Genomic DNA, 17,498 nt, shown 5'->3' with positions numbered 1-17,498 from the left:
CTGCACCCTCCGGTCCCCTCATAGCTCCCTTCCCTCAGCAAACACAGGGGCGCTGTCGTCCTTTGCCCCCTTTACCCCAAACCACACCACGGCGATTTGTTTTAAAAAATATGTCTTTAATGGGGGTGCTGAGGAGAGCGCGGGGCGCAGCGGGGCGGGGCGGCCGCGGGGCCGGGCCGGGCTCAGTCCGTGGACTCGAGCACGGACTCGCTCAGCGCCAGGTCCCAGTAGTGCTCGGCGCTGTGCTTCTTGAAGTGCTCCCGCGCCATGTTCTCCGTGGGGCACTGCTTGAACTTCATCTCGCCGAAGCTGCGATCCTTCGCCGTGCCCTGAGGGAGACAGGGGCTGACGTCCCACCCTCTGTGCAGGAAATGTGCTCCAGGGGATGAGGGGAACACGGGAATACGCGTTTGTTTCAGGCTACAGCTCAAGGAATGTGATGGAGAGCTGGATCCCACCTCAACCCCGTGCTGGTATGGAACCACCAGGACTCACCTCCCAAACCAGAGAGCATTTGTTTGTTTTCTTAACGGACTCCTCGTCAGACTCGTCATCATCTGGAGAAGGCCAATAAAGCCCATTTAGCCCCAGAGGTGGAGCAGGAGCAGGACTCGCCCCTCCCACACCAGCACAGCATCGCTCACCCTCTCCCTTCGTGTTTGACGTCTGCTCGTCCCACTTTATTCGATGCAGCATAAGACGTTTGAATTTCTTCTGTGCTTTCGGGCCTGTGGAAGAATCACCACAACATTCTCAGAAAACCTCTTAACCTACAGCTGGCAGAGGTTCCCTTCCTCATGAAATGATCCAGGTTTTCTGACTGGATTACTGCACTCTGCAGTCATTGCTAACCCCGTTAAGGATTTAATTAAGGGAGTTTGTAATTGCCTCATCACTTCCTTGTCCTTCCCTAACCCTGTCACCAATTTCCATAGCAATTCCTGCTGGAGGCAAGCTCTGGGATGCTCTGTGCTGAACCAAGCCTGCCTAGAAGGCCTCACCTCCTTCTACCACCACCACGTTGACATCTTTGTGCAGGACCACCACACCCGTGAGGTACAGCTGCCCAGCATTCGCCTCGATTTTGAATTTTTTTGCTGGATTGCTCAAGTTTCGGACCCTAAGGATAAGATGAAAAAAATGATCAAATATTCGTGGAAAACCAAAACTCTTATCCCAGCCCTGAGAGGTCCCTCTGCCCCAGCAACAGAGCTCACGTGGGAGCTCTCTCTGAGCTCCCTGAGCTCACTCACCTGTACACAGCTATGTGAACTCCCTGTGAAACATCTTCCTTGAGCTTTTTCACCTTCTTGGCTTTCCGCTGCTCTGCCGTGAGCTTCCTTGCTGCATTTGCTTCCTCGTGAGCCCTGGAAACAAACAGGTACCACTGAAAAGACTGGTCCTAAATAAAGCACCAGAACTAAACCTATCCAAAAGTGTGCCAAAATGTCACAGTACAAGGTGCCACCTACTTCTGTCTCTTGGCCATCTGTGCTCGGACGTGAGCTTCCACCTTTGTTGGGTCCTGGACAGCCTCCGTGCCCAGCACCCGCATCAGGTTGGAAATCCTCACTGCAAAGGAATGGAAGAGGCGATGGGAGAGGCTCCCACTGGAGCCTTTTTCCACCAGAACCCTTGCACACACATTAAAACCCCGTCTCTGTGGATTTCAGATCCGTGCAATCCCACCAAGGCTGTGCTGCCGTCAGCATTCCCAACACAGCCGTGCCTGGCCAGGGCCCAGCTGTCACTCACCTTTGGGCTCTGGTGGTGGCATCAGGCCCAGCCTGACCTTCTCCTGCAGCTCCTTCTGGGCTTCTCGCCGTGTCTGGCGCCGTAATTTCTTCTGCTCTTTCTTTGTTAAATACACGCCCAGGGTCACTGGCGTGTCACTGTCCACTGGCAGGGAAAGGAGACCATCAGGAATGTGCCCTGGAGGATCCAGGGGGACACAGGGCTCCACTGGGACCAGGAGGGCACTGGCAGTGCCACACGGAGGGTCGGGGCTGCTTGAACAGCCAAACCCCCCAGTGCAGCACCGTACCTGGGGGGCTGAGCTGGGCCGGGTGCTCCACCAGGTTCGTGATCCCAAAGTACTCGTCTTTCTTTGAGGTCGTCCCGCCTTTTCTAGAAAGGTAAGAGTTTGCATCATGGCAGAATTCCCAGCACAAACTCGTGCACAAATCCCAGCCCAGAGCTCGACGGGCTGAAGGAGACCCACGGTGACATGGTGTTAATGTGCAGGTGTCTCCCTCCATTTCAGGGTTCAGAGGCAGGGCCCCCACAGCCATGGTGAACACAGCTTGTGCAGAATGCTCGTGCTTGGAAACAAAACCAAACCCCCCAACTTTGGGCTAAAATGTTCCCCCAACTCCACAGCAGCTGCCTGCTACAGCCCCAGAGAAACTTTGGGAGCAAACCCAGTGCCTAGATCTTGAAGACGAGAGGTGGAATTTGATGCTCTGGCACAAACATCTGGCCTGATTTCCCCACGTGCTTCCCAGACCCACCATGCAGCTCCTGAATTCCTGCTTTGGCAGAACCATCCACACAGGAAATACTCACAAATCCAGGCCGTTGGGGATGATGTAGGAGTCCCACCACTCGATCTCTGGGATCTCCCCCTCCTTCAGCTCCTTCTTAGGGGTGATCAGAGCCAACTTGGTGGAAGTGTGAATCCCAGTTTTCCTGGCAGCCTGGGAGATCTCTGCCTGCAGCTTTTCTAGCTGAGCCTGAGAATGAGAGAGCAGAACCTCTGTGAAGAGCTGAACACACATCACCTGCTGATTTATCTGGGTTCTTACACAATCTGAAGCAGACTGCAAGAGAAACCACCCAGCACATGATGGCGAGGGGAAGCTCCCAAGCCTGCCAAACCCCTGCTCTTATTCCTGAGCCTTTCAGGAATAAAGGAAAAATCTTCTCAAAGGAAGATTTCCCTCTAGGGACCGTAAGCCTGGACTTTTCTCTCCATTTCTCCCCAAGAACTTGGAGCATTTTTGAAAAATTCCTTTAAATCTCCACTTCCGAGCTGATCACTCAGCCAGAGACAAATCTGTTCTCTTGGGAATTTTCAATGTTTTGTCAAAAAAGGAGATTTTGCTTTTCAACAGGTGAGGAAAGTGGTGAGGAAACCCTTTACACACACAAGTGCTAACTTGGACACATGCCATCCCAACAAAACCGGGGTTTCCAAGGAAAAGTTTCAGGTGATTTGACTGGAAAATTTCTGAATCAAAGCCACCTCAGGTCCCTTCCCAGCCCAGGGGATTCTCCCTCCTACCCATGCCCTCATTAGCAGGACGAGACCTCTGATACCTTTGTTCGCAACCTCTGGGCAATTTTCTCAAATTTGCCTTTTTCATGGAATTTAAAGGTGCGTTTCTGCCGCTGGGCTGGGGTTATGGAGACCCGGGGGTCAAAGTACGTGTTGGACTCCATGTCCTCGGAGGGCTTTTCCTTGAGCTGCTGTTTGAACTGCTCCCTCTTCACGGCTCGGATGTTGGCCTTCAGCGTGGGCATGCGGTGCGTCAGCTCGATCTCCTTCCCGCTCGCGTCCACCGTCCGGCCCTGCTCGTCCAGGATCAGCGGCGTCGGCTTCGTCTGATCCTTCAGCTCCACTTTCCTGGGGGCAGGACAAGGCACATTGCACTCAAATGTGAATACAGCACTAACTCCAAGGAAATTTGAGCTCGTTTCCATGATTTCTGTATTTTTACAGCTCATCTGTCCTGCCAGAAGTGATTCCAATCTTGAGTGCACATTAGGGAATCTTGGCCAAGGGAGGAGGAACCTCCATTTCACCTCTTTTAATACAAAATTGGTTCCTTCAGCAACAATCAAAGCCCCTGTGGGGAACCAACAGCAGCAGAGAAACCCTTGGCCGGCCCCTGCCAGGGCTGGGTACTCACGGCGGCGCGATGCCCATGGCGTGCAGGTTGGCCAACCCCACCATGTTGGCGTTGCCGATGAGCCCCGGCTTGAGGGCCAGCTGGGCCTGGATCCGGGCCTGCAGCTCTGCAGCCTTCCTGGCCTTCTCGATGGCATCGTTCATGAACGTGGCTGCCTGCGAGGGCTGGATCGTGTTGCCGATGGGGAGCCGCTCCGACTGCGACGAGGAAGAAAGCTTGGGCTGTGGACACAGAAGGAAGTTTTGTTCCATGCCCGTTCCAGCAGACCCAGGCCAACGCATCACAGCTGAAACAGGGGCCAGGGATGTGCAGGATACCTGTGGTGTCGGAGGACTGATGAAACTCAGCTGCTTTTTCCTCTCTTCAATCTGCCGGGTGGCTGCCTCCATCATCTGTTTGATCTGTGGGAAAACCGACAGGGAGTTTTTCTTTGCCATTGGGATATGAGCGAGGATAAACTCTACACCGTGCTGGGGACACGGCCCAGCTAGACTGACCTGGAGCTTAGTCAGCATCCCCGGGCTCTCCGACGGCGGGCCCGGAATGACTTCAGGCTCATCCTCCACCTCCTCGAACCGTGGGATGCGCCTCTTCTTGACGCCAGAGGATTCCTTGGACACCTCAGAGTCATCACCAAACACATCCTAATGTGAAGAAAGATCAGAAAGCTGTGGTTAGAACAGAGCATTTTCCTCCCAGACCAGGATTTGAGATGAGAAACCACCCACACGTCTCAGCTCCGGCTCCATAACGCAGAATTCCAGGGCAGCACCAGCAGGCTGAGCCCGTGCCGAGCCCGGGCCCTGGTCCCCCACCAGGGAAACACCAGTGACGTCCATGCAAGAGCATGAAGGACAGGAGGCCCTGCAGGAAACACTGCAGGAGGCCCTGCAGGAAACACTGCAGGAAACACTGCAGGAAACACTGCAGGAGGCACTGCAGGAGGCACTGCAGGAGGCACTGCAGGAGGCACTGCAGGAGACACTGCAGGAGACACTGCAGGAGGCCCTGCAGGAGGCCCTGCAGGAGACACTGCAGCCTGCCCAACAGCCACCACCGCTCCCTCGGGTGCTCAGAGCAGGGGACTGGCACTGAGGAGATTGAAGGTCTCAGTGACATGGAAAGATAGAAAAAGCCTGCCCAGAGCTGATCTGGCTGGGATAAAAACACATCCATGTCTTCCACCAACTTGGAAGGTTTGGGGAAGGAATCTGTGCTGTCCTACCGTGCAGTCCTCCCAAAAGGAGGATGTGGCCCTGGACCTGGGGATGGTTGGGACACCTGCAGCATTCCCTCACGCTCCACCCCAGCTCAGATCCAAGGCTGGAGCCACTCCAGAGAAGCACAGCTCAGAGAGCACACGGAGCAGTGGCCCTCCTGATGGGCTTTCAGCAGTGTCAGGTCACCAAACAAAAGGCATGGCACACTTTCCACAGAGCTCTGGTCAGGCCCAGCCCAGCACCTGTGGCCGTGGATTCCATCGTCAGTGCCTGGTTTGTGTGTGGACACCTGGACCTGTCCGTGCAGGAGGTGACTGTCGTGTGTGTGTCAAGGTGTTATTGGAAAAGAAAATATACACACCGGTTGGGAGCGTTAGTTGCAATCCCTTCTTCACTACAACGGGTCATATCCTACAAGGACACTTCCTCAGCCACACAGGGACTTCTTGGAAAACCTACAAGTTCAAGAGAAAGGACTTGCCCATAGTATAAAGTGTGGAAACTTTACGTTCAGTTCCTGACCTTCCCAAGCCATGACCTACCCCAGAGTGAACCGAGGAGCGGGAATTGGCCCTGGGAATCATCACTGCCCAACACCGTGGGACCTACAGGTGCCAGGACAAACTCCTCTCCACAGTCTGCACTGGGGCAGGGCCAGTCACTCTGCACGTGCTGCCACGACCTGACCACCTCAGAGACTGGTTTGTGTTCCTACAGGGTTCAGACAGACCCGGTGTGTGGTCAAGAAATTCCAAGAAATATGATTCCAGAGACAAGAGTGAGGATTTGGCAGGAGGAACACCTCTCTCCAAGCCAGAAGCCACGAGAAGAAGGATCAGTTTCTACTGTTGCTGCCTAGCTCAACTTCTGGCTCAGCCAGGAGCCAGGAACACCAGCAGGGCTCAGGCCAGACACGCCTGTGGCTTCACTGGAAGGGTCCCCTGCTGCACCCCAGCCCTGCTCCTGCTGCCATCACCAGGTCCCTGTGCCTGCCTTGCTCTCCAGCCACCCCAGCGGGCTGTCACCGCACTCCTGCCATCGCCAAGTGATGGCACTGCCAATGTCCCCTCTCTGCCGTGCCCCTGACAGGCCCAGGGCAGCAGCTGCACCTCCAGCCCCACTCGACCCTCACATCCCCACAGCCCCAGCTCCCATGGAGGGAGGAAAAGAAGCTCCTGGAGAAAACTGGGAGCGCAGGCAGCTTGTCCCAAAGAGATCCAGATCCTGGACGGGGCTGTTCTGTCTCACCAAGGCTCAGTGCTGACTACAAGTGTTGGGGAAACCCAGACTGCCATGAAATAGGAACCTCAGGAAGAGTGGAAGGAAAATCACTGAGTAGGAGCAGCACAGAGAGGACCTGTCAGACTTGGCAGAGTGATGGGAAAATGCAATTCTACAGGATGGTAAGAAAAGTCCTCAAGAGAAGAAAAGAAGTGAAAACAGCTTTGGATGCAGAAGCTTTCCACCATCCTAGGAAAGAGAGAAACACCAGAACAATGGAATCCCACTTGGAATCAATCCTGTGCTAGGACAGGAGCTGCCAAAAACCACCTATTGTCGATTCTGGGTGGAGAAAGGGAATGGAAATCCACCAGATCATCCAGCACAGAGCCCCACGTGCTGCGTCGGGGCACAGGGAGCGACGGGAGGTCACTGGGAGCAGCTCTCCCAGGCTCCCAATGAAAACAGAAGCACGAGGAGCACCGAGGAGAAAGGAGATGGATCCCCACGAATTCACTGCACCAGCCTAACAGAAAGCCAAAGCCAGGTTTGCACCTTGGCTTTGGGAAAGAGAACCGCAAGGTAAAGGCGCCCACACTTCATCATGGAGAGGAGTCGTTTCTCTTGAACGTTCCAAGCTGTACCTCTCTGGAAGAGGAGAGTGTGCCAGAGCACCAGTGCTGCCTCCAGGCCACCCAACCACAGGAAAAACCAATCAATAATCAATAATCACCTTTAGCTCCCGCTTCCGGTTCCGGTCGCTGTTGGATTTGGAGTGCCGGGAGCTTCGTCCTTCCTCCACTGCCTCGAAGAGCTTGTCCACAAATCTCAGCGTAGAATCATCCAGGAAGGGTTTAAGGTGGTCTGGAAAAGAGGAAAATCCTGTCAGTGCGGAGTTCTGAGCTTGAGCTGAGCAGGAGAAAGGAGAAGCCACAGAGATCCCTTGGAAGATGTAAACCACTTAAATTTAAGTGTGATTCAACCCTACAAACACAGAGGGGGCCTTCGAGGCTCTGGAAGCCTCTGGGATCTGTGGATCGTGTTGTCAGGAGCTTTGAACTAAGGGATTAAGGGAGTATGGGCCAAACACAGAAGCTGGGCTGTAATGGACAAAAAAGCCCCCCAGTTAAATGTTAAATTACCATTTCCAGTTCCTCGAATTAGGAATGAGTTTTCACTGATCTGATTTTGTAACGTATTGCAAGGCTTCCCGCTGTGTCTGCTCTGCTGGGTCTGCCCAGCACTCCCCTCACAGAGGCTGAGAGAATTGCCCCGTGCCCCCGCCCTGCCCGGGAGGCCTGGGCTGCTCTGCAGAGCCAGGTCTGGACGTACCGGCCGCTTTCTTCTTGTCCATGCCCTTGCCCACGCAGTTGAGCGCGGCGGTGACCACGGTGGGCTCCGAGAAGCCCAGCACGCGCTTCACCGTCTTCTCGATCCATGGCTTCAGCTCGTCCAGCTCCCGCTTGGACAGCGCCATCCCCGCCGGGCTGAGCTGTGAGGGGACACAGGGTGGGACACGGGATGTCACACAGGGTGTCACACAGGGCCCCAGGCAGCCTCACCTGCACCTCCTTCGCCCTCAGGATCGGGGAAAAGCTCTGGGAGCTCCCTCGGTTTTAAACCTTGGGCCAAAATGAGCCAAACCCCACAAGGAGGAAGGTCCTGACCCCACAGGGGACCCCGGGCCTGCTGCGTCCCCTCAGGGGTCCCAGCGCTGCTGTGCTTCCAAACCAGACTGGAATCTGTTCTCAGCACAGCCCCCGGCTCCTCCCTGAGCTCCCCAGGCCCCTCTGTGCTGCCAGCCCGGTGACAAAGGCCCCCGAGCCCCCAGATCCCTCCACGGGGCTGTTCCACGGTTTGGGAAGAGAAATGAGACAGGAGAGCCCCCAGCACTCACACTGAGCCCGTGTCAGGGGCACAGCCCAACCTGAGCCCCTTCCCCAGACCTGGGCTGTGTCCTGGCACTCACATCCCCTCACAGCCCGGGCTGTGCCTTCACCTGGCTCCGGGCCCTAATCGGATCTGGGAGCCCTGGGGAAAATCTCCTTAGGGAGGAGCTCGACCACGGCACTGCCTCCACAGGAGCCCTGCGGGGCCGTGGGGATGGACACCGGGCACGGCTGGACCCGGGAATGGGACCCGGGAACGGGACCCGGGAACGGGGCCCGGGGGTTCACTTATCCCCCCTGGACCCGGGAATGGGGCCCGGGGGCTCGGTGCTAACACAGAGCCCCTGATTTCAGCCCCGTGAGCAGTTCCAGGAGGTGACTGCTGCTCCCTGCAGGGCCCGGGCTCCCCCCAGAGCCGGGAAACCTCCACAGGTTCCACTTTTCCTGGTTCTGCTTCTCCTGGCGACTTCCTTCGAGACAGGTTCGAGCAGAGCCCAAACCCAGATCCTGGCGTTTCCCCCCGAGTTCTGTCCTGTCTGCAGAGGCTCAGGACAAGCAGAACTAACGATCCACACGCATCAACAGCCGTGAGCACGTCCGTAACAAACACAGAACTCGGGCAATTAGAGCCGGTCCAGCCTCCACCCGGCCTGAGCTCCAGCAGGAGCCGCAGGGGAAGCAGCGGCTTTACGGGAGAGCAGCAAGGGCACCGTGGGGAGCAGCTCCAGCAGCGGCAGCGCTCCGAGGGCCCGGGGGACACAGCCCCGTAACCCACACCGGACCAATGCCCGCGCACCGAGCACCGCCCGACGGCGCCGGGGCTCCGCCGCCTCGCCCGGCCTCACACGGACGGACGGACGGAGACACGGGGCTCCCGCCGACCCCGCTCCCGCGCACCCCCGGGCCCTGCAGGGCCCGGCATCCCCCGCTGCCGCGGAGCTGCGCCCGGGGCCCGGCCCGGCCCCTCAGCGCGGCGCGCCGGGAGAGCGGCTCCGCGCGGGCCGGGCCCACTCCGCCACCGCCTCCCTCCCTCTCGGCAGCCCGCCCGCTTTCCCCGTTCCCTCCACGCCCTCCGGGGCGGCCCCGTTCTCCTCACCGGCCCCGTTCCCTCACGCCGGTCCCGGTCCCGGCCCGGCGGCCCCTGACGGTGACGGCGCGTCGGGGCGGAAGCGGAAACGGGCGCGGGGCGCGTGCGCGGCGAGGCGCGCGGGGGCTGCCGGGAAGGAGCGGGCCCGGGGCGCGCGCTCGGAGCCCCGGCAGGGGGCGGAGCCGGCGCGTGCTCGCCCCGCCCACGGACCCCGCCCGCAGACCACGCCCACCGGCCCCGCCCCTTTCCCCGGCGCCCTCATTAACCAAACTCAATTAACCAAATTAACGGGGATCAGAGCGAGAGGGTCTTTATTGCTCCCGTCAGCAGCCCAGCCACGGGTCCTGCCGGCTGCTCCGCGCCAGGAAGGCGATCCTGCGCGCCATCTCGGCGCAGTACACCCGCCGGCACGCCTCGAACGCGCGCCGCCGCCGCGCCCGGCACGGCTTCTCGTAGTACCGGGAGCGCCGCACCGCATCGACCACGCCGTCCTGCGCCAGGATCCTGCGGGAAGGGAGAGAGCGGTGACGGCGGCAGGAAAGGTTCTGGACGTGCGAGGAGGGAGGAACAAGCACCCCACGCTGCAAACCCCGGGCACAGCTCGGTCCCCAAGGGGACCCTCGGCTCGATCTCCTCGCCGTCCATCCACGAGGAGAGCGAGGAGGGGAAGGAAACCCCCCCGAGCTTAAGGTGGGACCAACGAAGGTCCCACAGAGCTCAGCGATGGCTCCTTTCCTCCTCTGCTTCTCAAGGAACCGCGCTGCCCTCGCCTGTTCTGTGCTGAGCTGTTCCTTTATTTCACTGTATTCACGTGGAGCTGATGAGAAGAGCCCGCACCACCCTCCCGTCACCTTCCGCTCCAGAAATTCTGGTTCTAAACCCAGCAAGGGAAGGAACTGGGCCCCGTCCGGGCCCAAACCCGGCCCGGCCCTGGTTCCCGGCCGCGCTGTGGGCCCTGGCCCCGCGGTTCCCCCGGTCCTCACCTGTTCAGGACTCCGTACGCCGCCTCCACGTTCCCGTTCTGCACCATCACCGTGCGGCCCACGAAGCGCAGGTGGTTCGCCATGGCCGCGCTGCTGCGGGACGGGGCGCTCGGAGGAGCCAGTCCCTCGTGCCCCCGCCCCGGGACACGGCAGGGAGCCCCGGTACAGAGCGGGACGGTCCTTCCCGCCCCTCTCCCGGGGACACGGCCCTTCCCGCAGAGCCCCGAGAGAACGCGGCAGGGATCCCCCGCCCCACGAACGCAGCCCCGGACCGCCCCCTGCCCCCGCTGGCCCTGGCCGGGCCGCTCCCGGCAGTGCCTGGCCGAGCGGTCCCGGTCCCGGTCCCGGTCCCAGCCTCGCCCCGACTGACCCCGGGGAAGCTCCGCGCCCGACCGGAAGTGGTTGCTGGCGGAACTTCCTCTGGGAGGGACTTCCGGTACTCGCACTTCCGGCGGGGCAGAGCCGGGGCCGGTTCGGGTCCGGTGCCGCTCCCTCCCTCCCTCCCTCCCGCCGGCCCGGCCCGGAGCCGGCACTGCGGGCACCGTGGGCGCTCGGGGTCCCACAGCGGAGGGCACGAAGGGGGCCGGGGGCGGCTCTGAGCCCCTGGGGAGAGGAGCCCACCCGCCGCCCTCCCAAGAAACAAAGGACACAACACCGGATGGCCCCGGCCGCTCCCGCGGCGTTTATTGCTTCCAGCAGGGCCGGCTGCGGGACATCCCTGCTCGGGGATCCACCGACACCCCCCCGGGGGGTCTGCACCCCTCAGCCGCCTCCCCCCGCTCCGGGGGCCGCGCTCACCCCCGGCCCCCCGCGCCACGGGGGAAGGCACAAGCCCGGGAGGGCCCGGCCCCCGCGGGGAGGGGGCTCCGCTCTGGCCAAGGCACGCGGCCGCCCCGGGGTTGGGGCTTCTGGGGGGCTTCTGAGCCCCCCCAGGTCAGTCCCGCCCGCCCGCGGGTCTCACTGACCACAAGTAAAAAAAAAAAATCAAAAAAGGCAAAGCCGAGAAATGCAGACGAGATCTCCCCCCCCGAGCCGGGGGGGGCGTCACACGTCCGGCGCCGGGGGGGACTCGGGGGGCCCGGCCTGGCACGGGGGGGACCCGCGCTGCGGGAATGCGCCCGCGGCGCCGGCGAGGTCCCCGGGCAGGCGGCGGCACCGGGGAGCCCCGGCGGGACCGGCGGGGGGGCGGCGCCGCGGGGCAGCCGCGGGGGAGGCGGAGTCCAGCGCGGGTTTGGGGGCGACGTGGGGGAACCAGAGCCTCAGCATCGCCTCCACCTGCAGCAGCGTCCTCAGGTAGCGGGCACTGCCGGGAGAGAGCTCCTGTCACCCGCTGCGGAGAGGGGACACCTGCGGGGGGTCCCGTGCCCGTCCCCGGGGACACTCACCCCATTTCTGGCTTCTGCAGGACCCCGATGATCCGCTGGATCCGGTCCATGGCCACGCTCTGCTGGAAGCTGCTCAGCCCTGGGGAGCCCCGAAATTGTGTGAGTTCTCCACAGGGGGAAAGAGGAGCCTGAGGGGGGCAGAGGCTGCGAGGGGCACCCACCTCTGTCGTAGCGGCCCCGCCGCAGCCCCTCCAGCAGCTCCGCCAGCGGCCGGATGAAGCCCCGGAGCTCCCGGCACTGTGAGGAAGGGGGAGGAGGTGACTGGGCTGCACCCAGACGGGGGAGGGGCTCTCGATCGCCCCGAACCCTCTTACCCCCCCTGACCCCTCAAACCCCACTTATCACCCTCTCAGCCCCCGAATCCTGCTCATCCCCACGCACCTCTTTCACGTGGGGAAACTAAGGCAGACCCAGGTTTTTTTAGGGGACTGAGCCCTCCCCCACCTCACCGCAAAACTCACCTTTTGGGCAAAGAGGCGATCGCCATCGCTGGGAGGGACATCCCCGCCCTCCCCTTTCCGCGGGCGCTTCCCCGCGCGGGGCGATGGCGGCGATCCCGGGGCCGCTCGCTCCGGCCCCGCCGGGCGCTTGCGGCCGCGCTCGGGTCTGGGGGGGCTCCGGAGAGAGCTGCCAGCCCCCACCTCGCTATCAGACACGGGGGAGCCGCAGGAGCAGGCGCGGGCAGGGGGCTCCATGGCGGGGGCGGCCCCCCCGGGGGAGCCTCTCCCTGGCTTCAGTTCCAGCGGGGTCACCCAGCCGAGGCTCTCTGGGGTGGCGAGTGGAACACGGGGGAAAAAAAGGGGATATCGGACAAAAATGGAAGGCAAGGAACTGCCTTGTTCTCCCATGGGGCTGTCACCCCCACACCCCCGTGTCACCACACACGCCCCGGGGGAGCAGATTTGGCATCTCCTCGGGGCGGGGGTGCAGGGACCCACCTGGCACCGGGGCCCTTCACCCAGAACCATCCCCACTGCCAGGACACCCCGACCCAGCCCGGTACAGGAACCTCCCCCAGCCCTGGGACACTCCGGTCCCGGGACTGCCCGGTCCCAGGACCCCCCAGCAGCTCCCTTCACTCCATCCCCTGCTGCCCCCTCCCCAGACTGAGATCCCCCCTGCAGGAGCCCCGCCCGTGATGGGGACCCTCCCCCCCGCACCGGGACCCCCAGCACCACGGGGAGGACCCCCCAACCCAGCCCCGGATCCCCCACCCCCGTCACCGGGACCACCCCGGCCCCGTCACCCCCGATCCCACCTGCTCCCGGCTGCAGCTGCGGTGGTGCCGGTGTCGCTGTTCTCGTCCCTGACCCAGGTGCCGGTATCACTGCTCCGGTATCACCGTCCCCGTTCCTGTCCCGGTATCAGTGTCCCGATGCCGTTGCTGGTATCGCTGTCCCCGTTTCCCGTGCCGGTGTCAGTGCCCCTGAGCAGGTACCGCTGTGGCCGTGACGGTGTCCCGGTGCCGCGGTGGCTGTCCCGGTACCGCTGTCCCCGTGCCGGTCCTGCTGTTCCGGTGTCCCGGTCTCTCTGTCGCCGGTCCCGCTGTTCCGGTGTCCCTGTGCCGCGGTGGCTGTCCCGGTGCCGGTACCGCCGTTCCGGTGTCCCGGTGGCTGTCCCGGTACCGCTGTCCCCGTGCCGGTACCGCCGTTCCGGTGTCCCGGTGCCGCGGTGGCTGTCCCGGTACCGCTGTCCCGGTGCCGGTACCGCCGTTCCGGTGTCCCGGTGCCGCGGTGGCTGTCCCGGTACCGCTGTCGCCGTGCCGGTACCGCCGTTCCGGTGTCCCGGTCTCTCTGTCCCCGCTCCCGGTGCCGGTCCCGCCCCGCCCGCGGCGGCCCCACGCGGACACGTGCGCGGCCGCACGTGCCTCCGGCCGGGCCCCGCCCCGCCCCGCTGCCATTGGTCGCTGCGCCCCAGGAGTCCCCTCCCCCTCGCTCCCATTGGCTCGTTTCACCGTCCCGCGCTGATTGGCCAGGGGGCGGGGCTCTGGCCCCGCCCCCTGCATGGCGATTCGGGGCACGCGGCGCTGGGCAGCGCCCCCTGGCGGGCAGCGAAGGGCGCGGGGGGCGGGTCCTGCGGGGCCCCAGGCCACGCCCCCACCCCGGCGGTCCCGCCCCCGTGCCCCCAGCCAATGAGCGGCCGTCCCGAGGGCGCGTCTCGGCCAATAGGCGGCGCAGGCTCGCCCTGGCGGCCCCGCCCCCCCGCCGTTACATAACCGGGGCGGGGCGGGGCGGCTCGTGGGCCCCCACGTGGGGGCGGGGGCCTGGGTGACGTCACGCTCGCTCGTGGGGAACGCCCGCGGGGCGGGGCCTCCCGGAGAGGGGCGGGGCCTCCCGGAGAGGGGCGGGGCCTCCCGGAGAGGGGCGGAGCCTCCCGGAGAGGGGCGGGGCCTCTCGGAGAGGGGCGGGGCCGGGGAGCGCCCGCAGGGTCTACCTGGGGCTCCCCGCGAACGCCCCCCCCCCTCATCTTCCCCCCAAAATCCCACCCAGGCCCCAGAGCCCCCAGCCCACCTCTCCCCCCATAGACCCCGGGTGACCCCCAGGTATCCCCAAGACCCCACACAACGATCCCCCACAAGATCCAGGGCCCTCTTCAGGTCCCCCAAAACCTCAGAGCCCCCCAGAGCCCCACAAACCCCGGTCCCACAAACAGCTCACTCCACAAGCCCAGAGCTCGCAGCCCCACAGCCCCTGCAAGCCCACAGCCTCATCTCCACCCTCCCCACACCCCGACACCCCCGGGCATGGCTCCTCCAGCCCTCCCCGTCCTCCCGGGGGGGCCCGTCCCCCGGGGTGGGTATTTAGGGCCGGGCCGGTGCCACCCGGCCCCCCTTGCCCCCCGCCATGCTGAGAGTGCTGCTGCTCCTGGGGGCCCTGGCCCCTGCCCTGCCCGCTGGTGAGTCCCCCCCGGGTGCCCCTGGCAGATCCCGCTCTGGGGTGCAGCCCCAGACCCCCTCAGGTGCTCCCATGTCGGGCCAGGGGGCTCAGCCGAGCCCCCACCCCAATACCTCCCCTCTCCCCAACAGGTCCCCACTGGACGTACGAGGGTGAGTCCGACCCCACCCAGGGAGCCCCCATTTATCCCCACCCCTGAAACCACCCCCCACACCCCCTGAGCTGAGGGGGTCACAGGGGTCTCCCCAGAGGGTGGGGAGGCGGATGGGTGACAGCCCCCACTTGATCCTGGACATCTGGGAGCCCAAAATGGGAAGGAGGTGGGTGGATGACAGCCCCCCCCACCCCTCTCTAGACACCTGGGTCCCCTAAGACAGGCAGGAGTGAACGGGTGCAGCCCCCCATTTTCCCCCTCCTGCCCCCTCTTGCGCCCCTCGCTCCAATGGTCCCTTTGTGCTCCTTTACATAAGGCTCCTGCTGCCAAATCCAATTAGGATCCGGCCCTGGCCAAATCCTGCTAAGCCCCATCCCGCCGGGCCCAGGGGACCCATGGGTGCCCCCCCGGCCCTGCGGGCTCGGCTTTGTCCCCGCTCCCCCGGCCGGAAAAAATGTCCCCAACAGATTAACGAGGCCCTTGGGAATGTCACCCGTGGCCCAGTTTGGGGGGCACTGGGTGCACTTTGGGTCACGGGGCCCTGCCGGGTGAAGCAGCCCCTGGGGTAAGGTGGGGGGGGTCCCACTCGGGCTCTGGTCCCCCCCAGGTCCCCACGGGCAGCAGCACTGGCACGAGGGACACCCGGAGTGCGGGGGCCGGGCGCAGTCACCCATCGACATCGCCACGGCGCGGGCACGGCCGGATCTGTCCCTGCCACCGCTGCAGCCCGAGGGCTACGAGCACCCCGAGAGCCCCCAGCTGACCCTCGCCAACAACGGCCACACCGGTGAGCACCGGCGGGAGGACCGGGCAGTGCCCGGTGTCCCAGCCCTGCTGACCGCCTGTCCCCGCAGCCGTGCTGGCACTGCCACCATCCCTGCGGCTCCGGGGGCTGCCCCACACCTTCACCGCCGTGCAGCTCCACTTCCACTGGGGCCGGCCCGGCCACGCCGCCGGCGCTGAGCACCTGCTGGACGGGCACCGCGCCCCCGCCGAGGTACCGGGGGGCACTGGGGGCCGGGCAGGGAACAGCTCCAAAAATGGGTCTGGGAGCGGGAAAAGGATGAGGAATGGGGTAGGGAAAGAGGACGGGACCAGGTCTGGGGTCAGGAAATGGCATGGGAATTGTGTGGGAAATGGTTGTGGGTGGGAAGCAGTATGGGAACAGTGTGGAAAATGGGTTTGCATTGCAGGAATTTGCTGCGGGGAATGGGAAAGGGAGCCTGGTGAGGGAAATGGGTCCAGGGATGTGAAATCCCCTCCAGGGAGGGGATGGGGTGCAGAAGAAACAAATGGTGGGAAACGGGGTGGGAGCAGGTCTGGGCACTGTGGGAGGTGCAGGGATGGGAGCCGGGGGTGGCAGGGCGGGGGGCTCAGGGGGTCCCTGCTGTGCCGTAGATGCACGTGGTGCACTTCGATGCCGAGCGTTTCGCCGATGCCAGCGTGGCACAGAAGCACCCCGGTGGGCTGGCTGTGCTCGGCGTCCTCCTGGAGGTACAGACCCCACCCCCGTGCCCCCCACCCACCCACGCTTCCTCAGCCCTTCACTGAATCCCCCACTCCCCCAGGTGGGAGATGACCCCCACCCCGCCTACGATAACATCCTGAGGCATCTTGGCAGCATCCGCTACGCAGGTGAGGACAGGGAGGGGGAGACCCCAAATCCCCCTCCCAGCACCCCCAACTGCTCCCCCCCACAGGACAGACGGTGGCCATCCCCTCCTTCAGCATCCAGGACCTGCTGCCCGCGCACCTCGACCGCTACTACCGGTACAACGGGTCCCTGACCACCCCGCCCTGCTTCCAGAGCGTCCTCTGGACCCTCTTCCCGCAGCCCGTCCGCATCAGCCAGGCCCAGGTAGGGCCCGCTCTGGGGCGAGCTCCCCGCGTTTGGCAAACACAGCCCCAGTACTCCCCAATTCCCCTTCCAGCTGGAGCAGCTCCAGGGAAGCCTCTATTCCACGGAGGAGGCGCAGCCAGAGGAGCCCCAGCTCCTGGTGGACAATTTCCGGGCCCCGCAGGAGCTGAACCAGCGCCTGGTGCTCTCGTCCTTCCCCAGCGGTGAGCAGAGGCTGGGAAGGGTCCCCTGCGCCCCTCACGGGGCTCCTGGAGCCCCAGCTGGGCACCCGGTGCTGGCCCTGACCCCAGCCTTCCCCTTGCAGAGCCAGAGGGATACTCCACAGGTAGGGCTGGGCGGGAGGCGAGGCTGGGGGGTCCCCCCCGGGCCCCCATGAGCCTCCCCCCGGCGTCACACAGGTGAGGTCATCGCCATCGTCTTCGGCGCTGTCGCCGGCTGCGTCGGCCTCTTCCTCGCTGCCCACTTTGGGGCCAAGCGGATGCGGTGAGACCCCCCCCAGCCCTGAGAGGGACCCCCATGGCAGGGGGGCCCCGAGCTCCCCTGCAGACTCCCCCTGACCCTGTTTGTGCCCTGGCAGCGCGAGGCGGGCGCAGGCGCAGGACGTCGTGTTCAAGGCTTCCTCCCGCCGCTCCCCCATGGACGTGGGGCACTCCCGCTGACTCCCAGGCTGGGCTGGGGGGGCCCACGCTGTTCCCCAGCCCCCTGCCCACTGCAAATAAAGCCCTTTCCCCCTCTTGGTGGCTTTTTGTTAGGAAGGAACGGGGCCTTTGAGGGGCTTTGGGGCTGGATCTCATCACCCCCAAGAAACCAGGACCCTTCGGGTGCCCCCCAGGGCTGGAGCAGAGCACAATGGGGGGAGCAAGCCCTCTCCCACCTCCCCTTCTCCCCAGCAGCCA

At 63.7% G+C, this 17,498-nt stretch overlaps 4 protein-coding genes across 6 annotated transcripts; 1 reads left to right on the top strand and 3 right to left on the bottom strand.

Annotated features, from left to right (window-relative positions):
* Positions 1-95: 95 nt before the first annotated feature.
* On the bottom strand, positions 96-9,496 carry PRPF3 (pre-mRNA processing factor 3). 2 transcript variants are annotated; one of them, XM_063421239.1, is made up of 16 exons: positions 9,338-9,496; positions 7,685-7,844; positions 7,086-7,216; positions 4,409-4,555; positions 4,229-4,312; positions 3,912-4,132; positions 3,319-3,625; positions 2,566-2,732; positions 2,045-2,127; positions 1,756-1,899; positions 1,473-1,572; positions 1,254-1,367; positions 1,002-1,120; positions 645-728; positions 496-557; positions 96-329 (listed from the first exon to the last, which is right to left on the bottom strand). In XM_063421239.1, the coding sequence occupies exons 2-16, from the start codon at positions 7,827-7,829 to the stop codon at positions 183-185; spliced, it is 2,055 nt and encodes a 684-aa protein (XP_063277309.1). In that variant the 5' UTR covers positions 7,830-7,844; positions 9,338-9,496; the 3' UTR covers positions 96-182. The 2 variants fall into 2 exon arrangements, with proteins under 2 accessions (XP_063277309.1, XP_063277310.1); XM_063421240.1 differs by lacking the exon at positions 9,338-9,496 and adding an exon at positions 9,321-9,324 and having other exon boundaries at positions 7,685-7,845.
* Positions 9,497-9,622: 126 nt separating this feature from the next.
* MRPS21 (mitochondrial ribosomal protein S21) lies at positions 9,623-10,747 on the bottom strand. Of its 2 annotated transcripts, XM_063421235.1 has the most exons (3): positions 10,682-10,747; positions 10,312-10,401; positions 9,623-9,832 (listed from the first exon to the last, which is right to left on the bottom strand). In XM_063421235.1, the coding sequence occupies exons 2-3, from the start codon at positions 10,392-10,394 to the stop codon at positions 9,652-9,654; spliced, it is 264 nt and encodes an 87-aa protein (XP_063277305.1). In that variant the 5' UTR covers positions 10,395-10,401; positions 10,682-10,747; the 3' UTR covers positions 9,623-9,651. The 2 variants fall into 2 exon arrangements, with proteins under 2 accessions (XP_063277305.1, XP_063277304.1); XM_063421234.1 differs by lacking the exon at positions 10,682-10,747 and having other exon boundaries at positions 10,312-10,665.
* Positions 10,748-10,913: 166 nt separating this feature from the next.
* CIART (circadian associated repressor of transcription) lies at positions 10,914-13,298 on the bottom strand. The gene is made up of 5 exons (XM_063421233.1): positions 12,955-13,298; positions 12,158-12,462; positions 11,858-11,933; positions 11,697-11,775; positions 10,914-11,614 (listed from the first exon to the last, which is right to left on the bottom strand). The coding sequence occupies exons 2-5, from the start codon at positions 12,389-12,391 to the stop codon at positions 11,356-11,358; spliced, it is 648 nt and encodes a 215-aa protein (XP_063277303.1). The 5' UTR covers positions 12,392-12,462; positions 12,955-13,298; the 3' UTR covers positions 10,914-11,355.
* Positions 13,299-14,244: 946 nt separating this feature from the next.
* Positions 14,245-17,352, top strand: CA14 (carbonic anhydrase 14). Its single transcript, XM_063421221.1, has 11 exons — positions 14,245-14,591; positions 14,722-14,742; positions 15,352-15,531; positions 15,599-15,741; positions 16,143-16,238; positions 16,313-16,379; positions 16,445-16,602; positions 16,676-16,805; positions 16,907-16,927; positions 17,001-17,085; positions 17,180-17,352. The coding sequence occupies exons 1-11, from the start codon at positions 14,540-14,542 to the stop codon at positions 17,259-17,261; spliced, it is 1,035 nt and encodes a 344-aa protein (XP_063277291.1). The 5' UTR covers positions 14,245-14,539; the 3' UTR covers positions 17,262-17,352.
* The last annotated feature ends 146 nt before the right edge of the window (positions 17,353-17,498 follow it).

The sequence above is a fragment of the Prinia subflava genome, chromosome 35 (assembly GCF_021018805.1).
Source record: "Prinia subflava isolate CZ2003 ecotype Zambia chromosome 35, Cam_Psub_1.2, whole genome shotgun sequence".
NCBI lineage: Eukaryota > Metazoa > Chordata > Aves > Passeriformes > Cisticolidae > Prinia > Prinia subflava.
The sequence above is the reverse complement of the archived record's forward strand: the minus strand, read 5'-3'. Positions and strand labels throughout refer to the sequence as shown.

Excerpts from the sequence above, each read along its gene's own strand:
- PRPF3 (XM_063421239.1), bottom strand. The coding sequence starts at position 7,829 with ATGGCGCTGTCCAAGCGGGAGCTGGACGAGCTGAAGCCATGGATCGAG. Across the intron at positions 1,900-2,044 it reads GGCCCAGCTCAGCCCCCCAG|TGGACAGTGACACGCCAGTG; the intron begins GTACGGTGCTGC and ends TTTCCCTGCCAG. Across the intron at positions 1,121-1,253 it reads GTTCACATAGCTGTGTACAG|GGTCCGAAACTTGAGCAATC; the intron begins GTGAGTGAGCTC and ends TCTTATCCTTAG.
- MRPS21 (XM_063421235.1), bottom strand. The coding sequence starts at position 10,394 with ATGGCGAACCACCTGCGCTTCGTGGGCCGCACGGTGATGGTGCAGAAC. Across the intron at positions 9,833-10,311 it reads GCGTACGGAGTCCTGAACAG|GATCCTGGCGCAGGACGGCG; the intron begins GTGAGGACCGGG and ends CCCTTCCCGCAG.
- CIART (XM_063421233.1), bottom strand. The coding sequence starts at position 12,391 with ATGGAGCCCCCTGCCCGCGCCTGCTCCTGCGGCTCCCCCGTGTCTGAT. Across the intron at positions 11,934-12,157 it reads ATCGCCTCTTTGCCCAAAAG|TGCCGGGAGCTCCGGGGCTT; the intron begins GTGAGTTTTGCG and ends CCTTCCTCACAG. Across the intron at positions 11,776-11,857 it reads GCGGGGCCGCTACGACAGAG|GGCTGAGCAGCTTCCAGCAG; the intron begins GTGGGTGCCCCT and ends GGGGCTCCCCAG.
- CA14 (XM_063421221.1), top strand. The coding sequence starts at position 14,540 with ATGCTGAGAGTGCTGCTGCTCCTGGGGGCCCTGGCCCCTGCCCTGCCC. Across the intron at positions 14,592-14,721 it reads GGCCCCTGCCCTGCCCGCTG|GTCCCCACTGGACGTACGAG; the intron begins GTGAGTCCCCCC and ends TCTCCCCAACAG. Across the intron at positions 14,743-15,351 it reads TCCCCACTGGACGTACGAGG|GTCCCCACGGGCAGCAGCAC; the intron begins GTGAGTCCGACC and ends GGTCCCCCCCAG.